Below are 18,281 nucleotides of genomic sequence, written 5' to 3'. Positions count from 1 at the left end.
TGCTATAYTTATCCGATTTGAACAATTTCTTTGCAGATTGCATAATTATCTTAAACAACACCCCATATCAAATTTTGTGAAGATATCTCGTCAAATGCAAGCTCTATATTTCGATGGTTCAGTCTGTAAAGCAGCTAATGAGAAATGAGCAATCTCTTGGGAGGGCAGGGAAGGACGTATGAAAAATTTCACATTGATGTGTCAAAAACGGAGGGACTAGTTCGAATATATGCAGGCGGATGAATGAGTGGGCCAGCGGACGGATGGACGGACAGACATCGACTCAGCTCGTCGCGCTGATCATTTATACATAAACTTTTTAGGGTATCCCACGTTTTTGTTTTTGCTTATTACAGACATCCTGACAACTGAATATGCGCCATTCCGAGCATAAAACACAATTGAATATTATTAGGTATACTAGTTTTTTATTCAATAATTTTGCTTCCTTAGCTAACTAGGCGGACTTATTTACAAATAGAAGATAGACGTTTTCTTAAATCTTATAAGAACTGACATGTTCCAGCTTAAAATCACTTAATAAAGATGCTCATAAACGTAAAAATAAGATAATAAATGTATAAACAATGAATCACAGGCATATTATTAATTTTTTTACACATCGACTTAGTTCAATTAAATAATATAATATGCGCAGTCTTGGTCACTAACCACAAGAATAGAGAGACTTAAAGACTTAGATATATTCCATTTAAAAGTATGCTCTTAAGACTAAACTCGGCAATCATTTTAAGCGCTAATCTAATTAATATTTGCCTACACTAGTCCAAATGACTGGTTGCTATGACAAGGGGCCGTAAATTGGTTCAGAATAGTAGAGCGTGGGCACACCCATGCCCACCGTGTAGGGTTCTGTGGGAGCGCGAGAAGCTTGCAAGCTACGTTTCGAGTGCTTTTTGTATCTGAAAGTTAAACGAATTAATAAAAGAATATATGGAACTTCTCTTTCCTAATTTRCTTACTTCTTCTTTAGGCAACAAGCCGTGCAGGCCGCAACAATRGCCGCCAGACCTATGAAAGCCGCTAGTATGACCAGCCAGGTGCCCGCTGAGGTCATCATACTTGCCGCAATTTGCAGCTTACGCACCGAACACAGTTCCACCTCACTYACACCATACTCGACRTATGTATCGAATAGTTCTTGTTTCATTTGCTCGGAATGCATGAGCTTCTGCATTTCTTGCAGTGATATTGCCGCACCGTTTTTGAACATTTGGAAGCAAGAACTGGTCGCTGTGAAATCCAACGTGTAATCGGCACGTGTCAACACCTGTGTATCGAGTATGTGCAACTCCAAGCCGAGCGGCTTCAGCTTCTGTTGCAGTTGCTCTTGGAAGGGTCGTATTATACCTTGTATCTCGGAAGGGGGTCGGGCAAAAACGAATTTCAGCAAGGATTTGTCTCGTATAACGAAAATCTTCAAATTGTTGAAGGTGTGACGTTTCACACGCTCCGAATTGTTGGCGCGTATCTTCATCTGGAAGTAGCCATCTACATAGTCGGAGAAAGAGCCACCTGTGCGCAGCTCACCCGTTCGGTTGTTGAGTGTAAATAGATTCTTGAGAGGTCTCGAGTCGATCTTGCGCGTGCGTTTGTAAAACTGTGGCACGAAAGTGACATTGTCAATGGAGAATACTATCGGCGGTGCTTCGGCATCAAGGTCAGTCGCGTGCACAGTGGTTATAACTGTATCGACTGGAACATTAATGCGTATGCCAATAGAGGCGTCTTTGTGGGTGAATTGTGGCAGATTATCATCTATATCGATCACCTTGATTGTCACCTGAATGAGTGACAGATCGTTGCGTTCGTACTCGTCGCCGACGTATGAGTGGGTGGRTTCACCAAGCTTCAAGCATTTTATGGTTAACGTATACGAGTCCACTGCTTCTCTATCAATTGGTCGGGTGGTTTTGATGATAGCTGCATTCTCCTCGGTGCGTTCGATGACAAATACATTTTCGTTATTTCCTTCTAATATTGAGTAATCTATAAGAGCATTAACACCGACATCTTCATCAATGGCTGTAAAATTGCCGACAACAGTGCCCTCAGGCTCTTCCTCAAGTATGCTAAAAGTCAAGGGTACAGCATCCTTAAAAATATATAAATGTTTTTTTTTAAATAAACAATCAGGTCGATATATATGTAAGGACGTAGCGCTTACAATTTCACGCGCAAAATGTGGCACATGATCATCTACGTCTATGACTGATATTTGAAGAATTCGTGTTACCGAYTGGCGTGGCTGCCCGTCATCCGAGACCTCCAGTATTATGTTATACAGGTCTTTTTCCTCACGGTCCAGCGATTGCAGCGTCGTAATAAGTCCGGTCTTTTCGTCAATCGCAAAAGATTCCGCGTCTGCTGTGTCTTCCAAAATCTTATAAGAAAGCATACCGGAAGGCGTGTTGGGATTATCAGGATCACTCGCTATGACTTGGAATACAGGTGAACCGACAGCAGAGTTCTGGAGTGAAAAAAGTACTTATATGTATTCTATTCTAACTTTAGCACTTGTAATGAAAAAAMTTCACTCACCTCTGTCACATTAGCCATCTGACCCAATTTGGGTGCCACAAAGTATGGTATACCATCATTGGCGCTCACGTCACCTATGTAAACAATGACAGGCACGTCGGTTGCCAGCGATTCTTGCTTTGGCACTTGATTACCGTTATCCTGTGCCCTTATTACCAGCTCATATGGCTGTGAACGCCCCTTACCAGTCAGCTCTCGTTTAGTCTTCACTTCTCCGCTTACAGTATTAATCTTGAACAGATCCTTTGCATCACCCTCATCCAGGAGTTCATAACGTACTTCACCACCTGGTCCATCATCAGGATCATTGGCGTATACTTTCAGAACAAATGCATCGGTGGGCGCATTTTCGGGTATGACACCCGTGTAGTTGTTTTGACTAAATTCCGGCGCATTGTCGTTGACATCTAACACATCAATGGTCAAGTCAACCATGCTTTGTTTGGCGTCTGTCGGTYGCCCAGGAGAATCTTCAGCTTTCACTTGCAGATATATGTGTGGCGTACGTTCCCGATCTACAGTTTGATTCGTGGCAATAACTATTTCGCCGGTGGTGCTGTTAATTTCAAAGAGTTCGGCATATTCGCCYTGCAATGAGTATACGATTTTGTGATAACCGAGTCGTTGATCGCGTTCATTGAGAGCGGCGTCTTTGTCAATCGCCCTGACATGTGCCACTTTTTCTGGATGCATTTTATTTTCAATAATGGTTGCCTTATAACTGGATTCCTGGAATATAGGACTGTTGTCATTTACATTTTCTACAGTGATATTAACTCTGGTAATGGTGGAACGTTGACCATCGGCAGAAGTAGCTTTAATTTGGAAGTCAAACTCAGTTTTTCCTGTTTCGAGTGCTTCGTAATCCAAGCGTTTTTTCAGTATAATCTCGCCTGTGCGCTCATTGAYTTGAAAGTATTCCAGTTCGTCGGGTTCAACAAGTTGAAAGCTGGTGATGGCAGTCTGGGTAACGGGATCTTCAGCTTGAAGTATAAAGAGCGCACTGTCGATCGGCATTTCTTCTTTTAACACAATATGTATTATCGGTTTCGAACTTGTCCAGCCTTTGTTCTTAAACACGGGATTTGTATCTTTGAAAGATTGTACATAAAATGTAACTTCAGTCGTATCGATTTGCCCCTCTGGGTCCACTTCGGCGTTAAGATCGCGTACTTGTACAGTGAATGTGATTACGGCTGCCACATCATGTCTCAATATGCTGTTCACAAATATTTCACCAGTTCCACTATCGATGCGGAAGGCCTCCTCCGGTTTGTAGGTACTACGATTTGCTATACTTACACCGGCTTTTGTGGTAGCTTTCACTGCACCGCTTATGGTGTACTCCAGTTTGGAGAAGAGATCTTTGTCAATAGCGCGTACTTTGAGCACACTCTCACCGACCTCAGTACGCTCAGATACGTAACCCGCATAGCTGGCATGCTCGAACTTGGGTTTCTCGTCGTTTATGTCTTTRACGTTCACATACACGGTGGTGGTGGCAGTTTCCGGTATGGGTGTTCCAGCGTCCACGGCGTTTACAGTTATCTCGAAGCTATCCATATTGGCGTCGCGATCGATATGAGCGTGTGGAGAAACGGTAATAAGACCAGAACTGGAAACAAGTTCAAAAGGCAAACGCCAACCRTATTAAAAATAGGCTAACCAAATCAWTAAATTTCAATTCARTTTTTCTTACATTTCATCGATTTCGAAGTTATCGTTTGCTCCCACAATACGATATCTCAGAAGTTCGTCAAGTCCATCGGGATCRTGTGCTGAAACCATGGTCACATTATAACCGGAAGGAGCATTTTCGGGTATTGAAACACGATAACTAGGAGGTCCGAGGACGGGAACGTTTTCGATATTCTGGAAGTGTCCCTTGAATATTGGACGCTGATTACCACTAATGCCAACTCGTATTAAGACTCGCGTCGTATTAGTTAGCGGTGGAATACCTGGAATGTATGAAATTTGATTAGAAGGTACATTGTTGAGGAACACCGAACTTACCGAAGTCGGTAGCCGAGATTACGAGCTCGTACTCGCCACGCTCGGTGTCCATGGATTTTGCCACCTTATGTAGGGTTATCTCACCAGTGTCCTCATCGATTTGAAAGACGTTGCCTGAAATACTGTTCTCCGACACTATCGCATACTTAACACGTCCGCCACCCTGCGTCGGCCCATCATAATCATGGGCACGTATGAAGAATTGGGGTTCGAAGCTCGCTGTGCCTTCGCGTATAATTCTTGTATACTCATCGCTCTCAAAAACTGGGTAATTGTCATTGACATCTAGTACGTCTACGTAGAGAATTGCATTGGACTCGAGGCCACCACCATCTTTGGCTACAATAGTCAAACTATAACTGTTTTGTCTCTCATAGTCTAATGGCTTTTGTACGTGAAAGCCGCCGGTGTTGGGATTCACAAAAAAGTTATCGGAGCCAAAACCTTTCAACAAATAAATGATTTTTCCAAAATCRTTGGAGTCTTTATCCGCAGCCTTAAACACGCCGAACTCCTCATTCATTGTGGCATTTTCCGGAACGGCAAATCGGTAAGTATTTTGTTCAAATATGGGCGAATTRTCATTGATGTCTTGCAAATTGACTCGAACACTAGCTTTTGATTTCTCCTCGCCATTTACCGATGCAACTAGCTCGAACTCAAACTGGCGCAGTTCAGCATCKTCAACGTCATAATCGAGCTTAGTGGAGTTTAGAATGCGAACAACTACTGGTGTGCGACCCTGGGCTTCTTTGGGACTKACTGTAAAAACACCTTTCGAATTTTTGACATCTCTTAACGCCAACTCATAGCGACTATTATCACCCAAATCACGATCATCTACAAACACCGACAAACCCGGCAAYGCCATGCCTTTACCCAAATTCTCCGGTATAGAAATATTAAAGTGGTCTTCATTGAACTCTGGTATATGATCATCCACATCATTGACCACAATCGTTACACGCGTTGTTGAGTAATCTTTTTGCGGTTGACCGTCRACCACCTCCGTGGCGCGTACGGTGAACACATACACACCACCATTTTGTAATATCTCCGGATTCTCACGATCCAATGCCACATTTGTGGTTTTCAGTATGGCTGTACCTTCCTTGGGATCGCCAAATGGCTCCAACTCGAAGTGACCGAAATGCTCATCATYAAGCGAAAGGGTAATATCGCGTGGTATGCCAACGTCCCCGTCAACCGCTTTAATGGTCAGCACGCTCACACCGGCCGGTGTGTTTTCCGCCACAGTGGCAGAGTATGGTGCACTCGTGAAGATCGGCGGTTGATCTTGCACGTCRACTACRTTGATCGAGACACTGGCGAATGAGGTCAGTCGGTTATCCAGGGCGCCATCAGAGGCAGCCACAGTCATTATGTATGACGGACGGCTCTCGTAATCGAGCGGCYTTTTCAGCGTGACGCGCGCTGTGTAATTACCATCAGAGATACGTTCCGCACGCACATCGAACGTATCACAAATATCATTCTCCTACAGGGTGCACAAAAACAGGTTCAGTAAGTGAGTTGTTGTAATGTGCTTTTGATTTAATAACTATGAGTGCTACAATTCAACTAACCTGTACACATTTGATGGTCAAAATGGAATTGATGCCCTCATCACGATCGATGGCAATAATACGTGGTTTGATTTCCAACTCACCGCCCACCGCCAGCGATTCGCTAACGCTTGCCGAGTAGGGACGCCCAATGAAGGTCGGATGATTGTCGTTGAAATCGCGCACTGGTATTTCACGTCGCAATGAGATCGTGTTTGGTTCGGTGCCATAGATGCCCTCATCCGTTATGCTAATAATCACTTCAATGGTGTCTTGCGTTTCGCGATCAAGTTCTTGTCGTAGGCGCACAACMCCGGTTTCACGGTCAACTGAGAACACTGGCCCAGATATGCTGTACTTCAAACGGCTGCCCTCCGGGTCGATACCTGAAACAAAAGCAAAGAAACAGAGCAAGCAAAACAATGAGTRGCGAACATGAGAATTGGGACATTAACTTAAGATTTTTTTCGTAGATAAATTTTCTATTCGAAAATGTTTTAGTATAGGTAAGCGGCAAGAATGTGTGCTCGTTTATGTCAGATGGTGAGTAAATTCATTGTGAAAATATTTTTCTGGCAATACTATATATATATAATATGGTTTACATGGTTTCTGTCCGCCAATATGCTGAGTGTGACTGAACAATGAAGGAGGTTCAGAGACAGAAACTACTTGTATTAAAATAGTAGAGTTCGAAAAAAAGTTATCAAAGTTGCCAATACTTTATATTCACAYACTGTTGGACCACCCTAATGAYTCACATAYATATACACAARTCGTGCGAATTATGCTAATTTACGAATTTYCCACAACCTTGTTYACACTTTAGTTGCCTRGAAACTCGTTGCTCCATATTTTCATTGTCATTGYTCTACACTGRACTTATCGCCAGATTGCTGCCGCCACTTTGACGTTGCGGGCGAGTCARCGGAAGTAGCGTGGAAATTGTGCTACGCGTTGTACGGCAGTCAAAGTGTAACTGCCGTCTTGGTTYCGTTCAGTCAAATTGAGATAACTTCGGTATAATTGATGGCTTCGGCTCATGCATCGCCACGAGAGTTCGCACCGTTGAAAAAATTCACGTGGGTTCAGGCAATGAACTTCATACTTGAAGGTGATAAAATAAATTGCGTTGGCTACTGATTTATGTTTTAACTGTAAAAGAGAGATTTCCTCATRTGCCATTAGAAACGTAGATCATTTTAATGTTGATTATTGCAGGCTATAAAGKGTGGATGATTTGTTATACGAAAGTTTTAAATTTTTTGTGCATCAATTGCTATTTCAAAGCATTCCTGCTCACGACTTACTGATCAGTTCGTAATTCTTAATCAGGGATATCATTTCCCGGCTGTAAGACCGCAGTAAATATAGTTTTGGAGACACTTAGTTCCAGAAAATTCACTTCAGATTCAAAAAAGAACTCATTATAGCTCGAATTAAAAAAAAATTTACCATCGAGGCTTACGAAAATCTATAGCTAGCTTCCGAGSCAAGCTTCGGTCAAGCAGCTCACGTTCTTTTTTAATAATTTTGTCAAGTCGTCGATATGATTTTATACTCAGTGACACACGAAATGTGTTAAGGTGAACTTATGCTTAAATAAACAAACCCTAAATAATATATACAAACAAGTACATACACACGAATTTGTAAGTGAGCCACATTGGGCAGACAAAATTATGCGATCATGAATCATGTTTCTTTCGGGGAACAAACAAAAGAAAATGGARCATGCGGTTTTTTGTTATTTGTGACAACAAACACAACAAACGATCACAACRAAAACTGGTACAGCGATCAAGCTGAGGTGGGTTGTTGTTGAAACTGTCAGACCATAAACCGAACCTCAAAAGGCTCCAAMGACCGAAGCAAGTACTGGCAAATTAGCCACGACGGAGTACAGAAAGCTTTTCGCCAACTTGCCGATCGGAGGAAGGAAGGTGCGGGATGACAAAAGCAGAGCGAAATACGAAGTGTGTGCGAGTGGAGGCGGTATGGTTGGCCAGCTTCCATGCAACAACGATGTAAACACCCTGTACGATGGCCGGTTTGAATGCTTTTACCTCTGCGGTACAAAGAAATTACCAAATAAATAATAAAATCCAACAACAACAACATGACTGGACATAAATGTACCGAGAGTGCAGAAAAACAAAAATGCATGAGACGAATGAATTTCTACGCTTTTCACACACTTTTCCCGCACGCAGCCAAATATTTATCAATAAATACAAATACGAACACACACATATATATGTATGTATTCTATAAATGGGATTATCTCGTGCCCGCCGTTTTTGGTGTGGATGCCCAAAAGCAGCCAGAAATGCAGCGTCTGTCAATGCAGTTGAGCCGGCTGTGGCGCGCTTCCTCTTATGGGCATGTCTCTCCATGCCGWCGTACAAAGCTTACGTACTTACAGTTGCGCTCATTTGTTTTGTATGATTTTGCGGACGAGTGCGAACAACTTCGTGGACAACAATTACAATAACATAGACAAGACCGCAACTCAGCACTGCYGCTGGCATCCAAGCAAGCGCCTAAGCGACTCAAAGGCTACTTTCTAATTATTTTCACTTTGCTTCCTCGCTTTAATCGCCAGTTGATTCATGGTTAATCTAATTGCTCTTTAATGAAAATAGATTTGTGAGTCCACTGAAGTAAGCTCTTCGTAACGTGTAGTTATTAAGATGTTTTTACCAAAGGTCCGTAATCAATATGCTCATGTAGCTGCTTAATTGTTAAATAAAGTTTTGGTGAAAGGAGAAATACTCCAAGGCGTACATATCGTACATGTAAAAATAAATATTTATTTCTGCTTTCTATATATAAATATATGTATACTATTATTATAATATTTGCGTAATTAATGTTCCACATAAACATCTTAACCTAACGTAATGTTGAAACATCGGCTTAAAGGAAAAAAAAAAACTTCATCTTCAAATATAAGTCTAATTACCTAACCTAACATACTACTTTGGGCAAAAAATACTTTCAATTTAAATTTTGCGCAATAACCCATTCGTCTTTACTTTTTTCCTGTGTTGGGTGAGTTTCAGTGACATTCATGCCAAATGTCACATCAAAATAAGCATTCGTGTTTAGTATACGCTTGTCTTTCWGAAGTTCAGAAAGTGCATTCGTCGACTTTTACGATGAGTGAACAAAGAAGTTCCATTAAATTTTATATGCCGAATCAAATTTTTGGTGTCGAAACCTTCATAATGTTGGAAAATACTTTCGTTGGTAATTTCTTGGGGCAGGAAGGTGTTTTCAATTGASAAAAATTATTTAAAGAGAATCGAGAACGCACCGACGACAAACCACGTCCAGGACGGCCATCAGCATCAACTGATTATCAACCCGTCAAAAAAACAAACGAATTGGTCTTTGAGAATCGACGACTAGCAGTCAGAGATCTTACTGGCATCGTTGGAATATCGGAAGGGTCAGTGAAAACCACTTTGAAATATCATTTGGTGTGGTGCACCGCGAACTCCTTCCAACTGTCCAAAATGTCAACAACTTTGAGCGTTATGCGTCATTTGCGCGAAGCTATTCGATAAAAGTGGCCGGAATTATGGCTCCGTGTGAGTTCTGGCTATTCAAACGGCTGCTCCGAGGAAACCATTATGCGTGAATCGCTAAGCACATTAAAAGCTATTCCGGAAATTGACTTTATCAACTATTTCGAGGATTTGAAAAAAACATTAACACAAGTGTGTTAAGACCAAGGGTAATTATTCATGGTGACAACAAAATATTGAAAACGCARTTATACCTAAATTAGCGAGTACTTTAGTATTTCAACTTTTAATTTATGCTTAAATAACCGGTTATATTATCTAGCTGTCAGCTAATAGTCGAACAGCTTTCCTCATGCGTGGCCAACAACTAATAAGTTGTTAAGAATTTTGATTTCATGCTCAGCGAAGCATACTGCGAAATTCACAATTTACTGAATTTCCACCTCTGCATACAAGGCGTTTTATTATTATTACTTAAACTAATAATAACAAGCTCTAACTACATACAAGTACCATGGATGTATGTGCGCATGTGAGGCTGTAAAATATAAATTTACACTTCGAAAAGCGAAAATGAAATGGCAGCATTTGAAAAGCGTTTGTGTCGACTCTTAAACACTAAGAACAGCTTGATATTTTCCGACGTGGTTTAGAATTTCCCTTAAATATTAAGTTAATAAAATTCTCTATAAAAAAAAAATATATGCATTTATGAATAGCCGGGTAGAATCCATCCTTAATAAAAGACTATATAACATATGGATACATAGATATTACATAACGTTACTTTTTCAACATTTCTTCCAACCTCATGCAAGTATTTTAATGGAAGTTGGTGTCATTAATTGTTAGTCATAATTTCTCACTCGGAGTACTTTTGCTCCAATTTCTTTGATATTTCTGGCAGCCTCATATTTTCAACCGGTATTTCTTTTGTTCGTGTTGTTTCCACTGGTTTAACACAAATTGCGTGCCTTCGTGTTTGTGTTAGAAGAAAGTGTGAAGCATAATCATGAATAATATCTTCTAGCTTGTTTGTAACATGAGATTTCTTGTACTCGTATGTATCTATGTATGATTGTGCTCCGTTATGTGTATCCAGCAGTTATGTCGATATTACATCTTCGTAAGTAAAAGATCGTGAGGAGAAATTACATTAGAAATTGTAAATTAGGTAGAGCGTGAAATAATCAATTTTTTTTTTTTTTTGTTCAAATTGGCAGGTTTAAACATTTTATTAATAATATTCTAATTAAAATTATATTAGAGTTATTTGTGATCCAGAAAAAATTTACTACTTCTAATGCATTACAGTTTGTGTGGATCGTATCCAGAGCCAAAAAACGACTTCTTATTGATTTTAAAATATCTCGTAATTTCACTTTATTAAACCAAATAATAAGTAGTCCTTTGATTATCGAACTAATTAATGTTTTTTAGCTTTATTAGAGTCTCTAGCCCTAAACTAATGGGGTAATTTAAATGCAAAAATAAAATCAAAGCCAAAAGGTTGGCTATTTGTAATATTCTAATTATAACATCACCTAATAGTATTCCGAAAATATGCGGCGACTAACAGAAGATTTCAAGACCGGTGCATAGACTTGTTGGACCCAAAGTGGGAACACTACTCCAGTGTACCGTGCTGTACTACAGTGAAAGCGTAACATCTGGATATGGAGAAACCCGATTCCTTAATCGATATGGATAAAATAGATATTACATTGCCCGACTATGATGAGGTTCGAATTGTAATTACCAGCCTGAATGACAATAAAGCGACCGGGGCTGTTGGCCGGCTGTGGAAGACTGAAGCACTACGTCCACAAACTGTTTGCAGCTTAATAATGTGACTTTAGACCTGTAAAATATACTATCGACCATATTTTCAACATGCGCGAAATGTTGTAAAAGACCAGTGAAAGAAGAGTTGACAGTCGACACACACCACCTTTTTTAAAGCTTCTTTTAACAGTATGGCTTCGTAAATTGACGTTGAGTAATACGAAAACTCCATCAGGAGGAGGAAAATAATTCGAGCTGAATAGAGTAGGTGCAACCTTCTGTAAGAGTGCACAACTGCTGGCGTACGCCGATGACGTAGCATTGGTCATAAAACCGCGTCCTTAGTTATGCTTTCTCCAGCTTGGATAAAGAAGCGAAGCAAATGCGTCTGGTGGTGAACGAGGGCAGTACAAAAAATGTACTGTCAGCAAACAAAGAGTCGTCCCACTCGACTTGGCTCCCATGTCACTGTTGACTGTCATAACTTTGAATAATTTCGTCTATCTTGGAATCAGTATTAACCGCATTAACAATGTCAGCCTAGAAATCCAACGCAGAATAACTCTTCCCAACAGGTGCTACTTCGGACTGAGTAGGCAATTAAGAAGTAAAGTCCTCTCTCGATGAATAAAGACAAAATTCTACAAAACTCTCCTCATTCCCGACCTGATATATGGTGCAGAGGCATGGACGATGACAAAAATCAGATAAGTCAACGTTACAAATTTTGCGCTTTGGAAATGGCGAATATCGGATTCGATGGAACGATGAGCTGTATGAGATATATGACGACATTGACATAGTTCAGCGATTAAAAGAGAGCGGCTGCGTTGACTAGGTCATGTCGTCCGAATGGATGAAAACACTCGAGCTCTGAGAGTATTCGACGCAGTAGCCGTCGGGGGAAGCAGAGGAAGAGGAAGACCTCCACTGCGTTAGAAAGATGAAGTGGCGCCAATAGCGAAAGGGAAAAACGACTGACGTGCTTTTGTTAATACGGTTATAGTCGCGCTGTGTAAAGAAGAAGAAGATTGGTATATAGTATGTAACATATGTGGTCACCACATAAACTACAACCAATTAAACTATTTACATATTTCAATATCAATTCAATGAACATATAGCAATATAAAAGATGTTTTCAGTATCGACACCTTATGACGCATTTATTAATTGGAATTTATTTTATTGTCATAAAACTGGGAATTATCATTGATATTTCAAATGAAATCGAACCGAACTCGCACTCATTTGCATACGTACATACATATATATATACAGAGGAAGCACGTGGTCACTCATGCATGTGTATGTGAAAAATGGACGCAGCTGACTGTACGTGCATTGTGACTTCAGACAATGAGGTGTCTGCCTATGTGTTAACATTAAATTTCATTGCATAATTATTTAATTAGCCGTTGGCTGATGGCTGATGGACGCGGCCGATTTGTACGCCTCGTTTAAGCACCGCTTGACACATTGCGGCGCATTTAGACCATAATTATTACAATGAATACTACGAAATAGGCGTGTAAATGTGTTTTTATCCAAGCAGTCATCTACATATCTCTGGTGCTTCAGATAATGAAGACAACAGAGCTGATGTCTTTCTAAGGCGGCAAGAGAAAATACAAATAATACACCACTCGCATACCCACTGTGTGTGTGTGGTTGCGCAGCAATGCGGCAGTGGAGCAGACCTCGGCGACGTGACTTAATAAGCAAGTGACAAGCCGTCGGAGTGACGGAGCGCTAAACTGACAGCTTGACAAACTGGCAGAGCGACCGTGTGCCAGCGGCGGCACTACTCATTGCTCTCATTGTCCGAAGTAAACCACAAATGAGTGAGCTTGTGTATGCGCACGCGCTGACGCACAACGCAGACAGCGAATCTGCCACCGGCTCCAGCCGCAGCCACCGCGTGTGCGACTAACCTGCACTCCCTGCTGCTGAAATGGAAAGTGGAAAAGCTGAGAAAACAAAGTAAAATAATGGAAAATGGAAAATATGTTAATAATAGGTAGAAAAAACACCGCCGAGACGAGTGAGACGTTGTGCCAAGGCGGTTGTTAAGATAAAATGTGTGATGGAGTCAGCGAGACACAAATAAGCAAACAGAAACCGGCTGCAGAGGAAGTGTGTTGATGAATTAATTTGTGGCAACAGGTTGTTTGTGTTTCTATGATGCAACAAATGAAAAAGTATGTAAAGTAAAGGAAAAACGCCATAAAAATTCGCAGCCAAATATGTAATTGAAATAAGCTTCCACAAGCTGCATTTTCCCAGGCTTTAGGTATTTTTGTTAACATACGTTTGTATTTACCTTATATGTACATATATATTATATAGACAGGAAGACAATCGACAAAAGCAAAGACAATGGAAAAAGCTTAAAATCTACTCCAATCTAATTTCTGTTTGGAAGTAGTGGAAAAAGTCATATCAAAGTATCGTCTTTTATCAAAAACTAGTCGAAAAACCTTATTTATTCGTTTTAACCTTCCTCAGAATCAAAAATAATATTTTCTTAGGCTCTCAACATGATAAGAACATCCTATGAGGCGATCTTCTACTCATTTAGGTGTTGGGGTACCGGCGAATTGAACAGAATGAGAWGGAAAACGATAGGGTCATACAGCTACATAATTGGAACCAAACTTAACCAAAAAATGTAATTCGGGGAAGTTGAAAAAAATTTACAGCTGTTCAAAATTGRGTGAAAATAATGAAGAAATTAGCTATATTTTGAAWTTTTTGTGTAAAAAAGGAAAGAGCGTGGCAAGCCATCAATGAAATTTGTGTAGTTTACGGAGACGTTCGTGTAGCACAACAACAGTTCGCTCGAAATTCTGGAAATTTCGAAATTTCGATTTACACTGATGGAATAATGTCTCGAGCGGAAAAATGGCAAAAAGTGGTCGACCAAAATGGTACATATTTGCTTCTTTGTTGATTTAAAAAAATAAGTTGAAGTTTGATGAAAAATACAAAATGAATTTTTCGACTACCCAATATCATACGGTTTGTTCGGGCTGAAAACAAAGTTGACAAATATTCAAGCAATCCAAAAATGAAGAAATACTCTCAATTTATGGAAATCTGTTAAGACAATATTACGAGCAACCTTCACAGCCGAGTGTATATCTGAGAAGGCTTGCCACTTATTTGAAAGGTTGAAAACAACTTGGAATAAGTGTTCATTCCACCCTTTCGCGCATTGCGCTACCCACTCAACTCAATTTCGATTTTCCCACAGTAGCTGGCTAAAATAAAGAGCTACAATTAATGGTTTTGTTTCAAAATCAGCAAGCAGCATTCTTGTAAGAACATGTACATGAATGTACTGAAATATGTATGTATATGTGTGTGTGCTAATTAAAATGCACCTTGCAATGCTGCAGAACGCTACGCTTGCTTGCCATAATCAGCGGCAGTAAAAATGCAATGCGGCAAGCTCTCACATTACGAGTTCGTAATTCGACAATGTGCCATGTGTACGTGTATGTGTGCGATTATGTAAATATGTAAATGCGCTTGCGCATTCGAAGTTATTTTTTATGTGGAAAAGATGTTTACGCAAATATTTTGCAYACTTCTTTAGCAAATGGTTTTTATACTCATGTAACATGTTGCTGCAGAGCTATTATACCCTTTTGTTCACTCAACGGTTGTTTGTATCATCTAAAAGTAAGCGATCTAGATATAGGGTTATATATATATATATATATAAATGATCAGGATGACGATAAAAGTTGAAATCCCTCTCACTGTCCGTCTGACTGTCCGAGCAAGCTGTAACTTGGGTATAAATGTAAATATATTGATAAAACTTGGTACGCAGATTCCTTTGTAGAAAAGTACAAAAAAATTACAAGTTCGTAGATGGGCGTAATCAGGCGACTGTCACGCCCACAAAACGCCATTAACCGAAAACATATAATGTGCCCCCTAACTAAGCACAAAATTACGATATAAAACTCTAGCAGAGTCATCTGTGGGTAAAGGAATTTGAAAAAGTAGGCATGGCTACACCTTCTAATATGTTTAATGTACTTATCTCCTAAGAATTACTGCCGAATGGTACCGTTAAAAACYACTAAAAGCGCACTAATCGATCACTGAATACGTCAGATACATTGAATTTTGCCTTCGATGAGAGGGTTTTATAGGRGCCGGTACAAAAATTGGACAATTGGTGTAACACCGCTCACTTTTTGATGAAATCACATATCTCAGGACATGWCCTACCGATTTCGACTAAATTTAGTACCTGATATTTCCTCTATTTATTCTTCTCACATTCCTTTGCCACAACGTAAAAATTGCCAAATCGGACTACAACCACGCCTATTTCCAATATAACACAATGGGAAGCTCCATTTGATTCTTTGAAATATACAACTGAAATTCAGAGAAAATGTTTTCCTGATAAAAGCATCTCCATTTATCAAAAATGGGCGAAATGGGTGGTGTATCTTCATAAATTAATAGAGTGTGTTTTTCTTATAACGGTGAATAAAATCGGATGAAAACTCGTCCTAGATCMTATATAACTAATAAGCMTTATGAGCTTCAAGGCTTTAATCCTTGCAAGTTGCAAGAGTATAATTCGGCTACTCCCGAGTTTCGTCCTTCCTTACTTTCTTTATAGTTGTTGTTGTATTTTACAATTTTGGCACTATAGTTGTTGCAGAGCGGTTCTATGTTGCAACCTGCTTACAAAGCGGTAATTGTAATTAATGCGCATGGTTGCTAGAGAGACACTTGTCAATTGCCCAATTGTTGCGTCGCCGCCTGGGATTGACAGACTTTGGTTTCTAAATACCTACATACTCAGAAACATTAAATTGTCCGTTGCTTTTATGACACATTTTTTCCTTCCTAAGAAAGAATCGTTGTGATTGAATGTCAATATTTTTTTTTTTTTAGTGCAACGACTTTGGAGTGTCAAACTGTTTGAAGAGAAAATATATGCTACTTGCTCTCTTCTCTCTCTAATTGCTGACCCATTGGCTCTTTATGTATTATTACATAATATTTTTAAGTAATCGTTTAAATAACTTGACTTGGGTTGCGTTATGAGCCCATTAAAATCCCAAGAGAACGACATTATTGTTTGAGCTAARTTTGTTTGCTAAGATTTTGATGAAAGGAACAAATTAGATTTATAGGTACAAAGCTAAGTGTGTCGTCTTTAAACGCGTTTTTCTCGAAACTGTGTCTTTGAAGTCGGTTAGCAAGATTTCTCRAGAACTACTCAACCGATCTTCAAGAAATTTTTCACAGGTTACAATTATTAAAAACTTGTAGGAATAATTTTTTTTTGCGATTACAACTCTTTGAAAAAAAAAAAGAGCGAAATTTTCATTTTATTTGTGAAAATGTTTGCCAATAATCCTATTTTCAGTATTTCTCCTTCGTCCAAGTTCTAAGTTAAGATTTTAACTAAAACATGTGTTTTTCACTTTAGACGATCCTGTAAGGAGTTATACCGCCAACACGGACGCATCTTTTTTCCGAGGGTCGGCGTCACAATTGCCGAGTTTAAAATATCTTTTTTCAAAAATTTTAGAATTGTTCTTTAAAAAAAATATTTTATTTTTATATGAGAAAAAAATTGTTGAAAAAGACTTTACCCGAGAAAAAACCTTAACATTCGAATATGTCGCCGAAGAATTCCAAAAATAGTTGATATAGTTCAATCTTCACCATGGTGACATACATGCATAATGGTACCGTTGCAGTCATTTGACACCGCTAACGGTGTTGAAAACATTTAAATAAAAAGTAAATTTTAGACACTATTTACAAAATATTTACTATTTCTGATATTTAATCACGTTTATTTTATTCTAAAAATTTCGAATTGCAAAAATTTTCACATTACTTAATTTTAAGTTTTTTATRACAAAAATATTACAACACCACATWAAAAGAGTAATTTCCAACAATTACGTTTAAAAACGCTTAAACATTAATTGTCAAGCTCTATTTGCAAGCAGCAGCCGCTGTGTATGTCAGGTGTCTGTATGTGTCAGCTCTGTGTGCGCTGTGCGAGTACTTACTTCACATAACTCACGTAATTAGATCTCAAAAATTCGCTGAGTTTGTGAGTTTACTTTGAATTTTGCGTCGATCCAACTCCCAAACTGGTTTACTTATTTAGTTTAATTTTTGCATTTTGTTTTTGCATTGGTGCACCTACACGATTAACCTTGTGGCGCTACGACTTTTTCACTGGAGTTGCTGTGTGACTTATGTTTTCGAAAAACCAATATGCACAAGTCACACACACATTCACACRTACATAATACATACGCACACATATTGAATTTTTATGCGCTCTTGGCTTAAGACCGAGCTCACAATCAATTTGGCAAATATGATTTATTTTAAGGAGTGCTGTGAAATTAATCATTATTTGTTCGTGAAAGTTTTTCTGGTGCAAATAATTTTAAACAGTTTTTGTGTTTGTAGCACAGAGTCATTAGTTGGCTTGGCTTGTTTAAGAGTAGTTTTGTATTGCAAAATATTTAGAATGTTAAAAAATGTATGATGTGGCATTCAGCTTATGTGCTTTATGGAAATGTTCATGCTTGCTTCCAAGTTCCTATTGAAATCCCTTCACTAAAACCAACAACAGAATTAATTTTTTTCAGAATTTATTTTTTGCTAGAAGCGAAAATACAAGTTAAAGTCAAATATACTTTCTGACAAAGAAGWACACGGTAATGGTAATTAAATTTCCCGATTAAATGACATTTCAAAAATACATATGTATTACTAAGTTGGTAGAACTGTCCCTAATAACTTTGCCAGA

The 18,281-nt window shown here is 39.2% G+C and overlaps 1 protein-coding gene across 2 annotated transcripts in view; it reads right to left on the bottom strand.

Annotated features, from left to right (window-relative positions):
* Nucleotides 1-406: 406 nt before the first annotated feature.
* Nucleotides 407-18,281, bottom strand: part of LOC108973183 (cadherin-23) — a 25,062-nt gene continuing 7,187 nt past the window's right edge. For both annotated transcript variants that reach the window (XM_018940251.1, XM_018940250.1), the window contains exons 3-9: nucleotides 6,165-6,529; nucleotides 4,579-6,076; nucleotides 4,262-4,523; nucleotides 2,563-4,177; nucleotides 2,189-2,491; nucleotides 984-2,116; nucleotides 407-923 (exon numbers count right to left, since the gene is read on the bottom strand). In XM_018940251.1, coding sequence (XP_018795796.1) covers nucleotides 803-923; nucleotides 984-2,116; nucleotides 2,189-2,491; nucleotides 2,563-4,177; nucleotides 4,262-4,523; nucleotides 4,579-6,076; nucleotides 6,165-6,529 — 5,297 coding nt within the window. In that variant the 3' untranslated portion in view covers nucleotides 407-802. The remainder of the gene's footprint in view (nucleotides 924-983; nucleotides 2,117-2,188; nucleotides 2,492-2,562; nucleotides 4,178-4,261; nucleotides 4,524-4,578; nucleotides 6,077-6,164; nucleotides 6,530-18,281) is intronic.

Source organism: Bactrocera latifrons, unplaced genomic scaffold (assembly GCF_001853355.1).
Source record: "Bactrocera latifrons isolate USDA-ARS-PBARC rearing strain unplaced genomic scaffold, ASM185335v1 scaffold_467, whole genome shotgun sequence".
NCBI classification, from domain to species: domain Eukaryota; kingdom Metazoa; phylum Arthropoda; class Insecta; order Diptera; family Tephritidae; genus Bactrocera; species Bactrocera latifrons.
The sequence above is the reverse complement of the archived record's forward strand: the minus strand, read 5'-3'. Positions and strand labels throughout refer to the sequence as shown.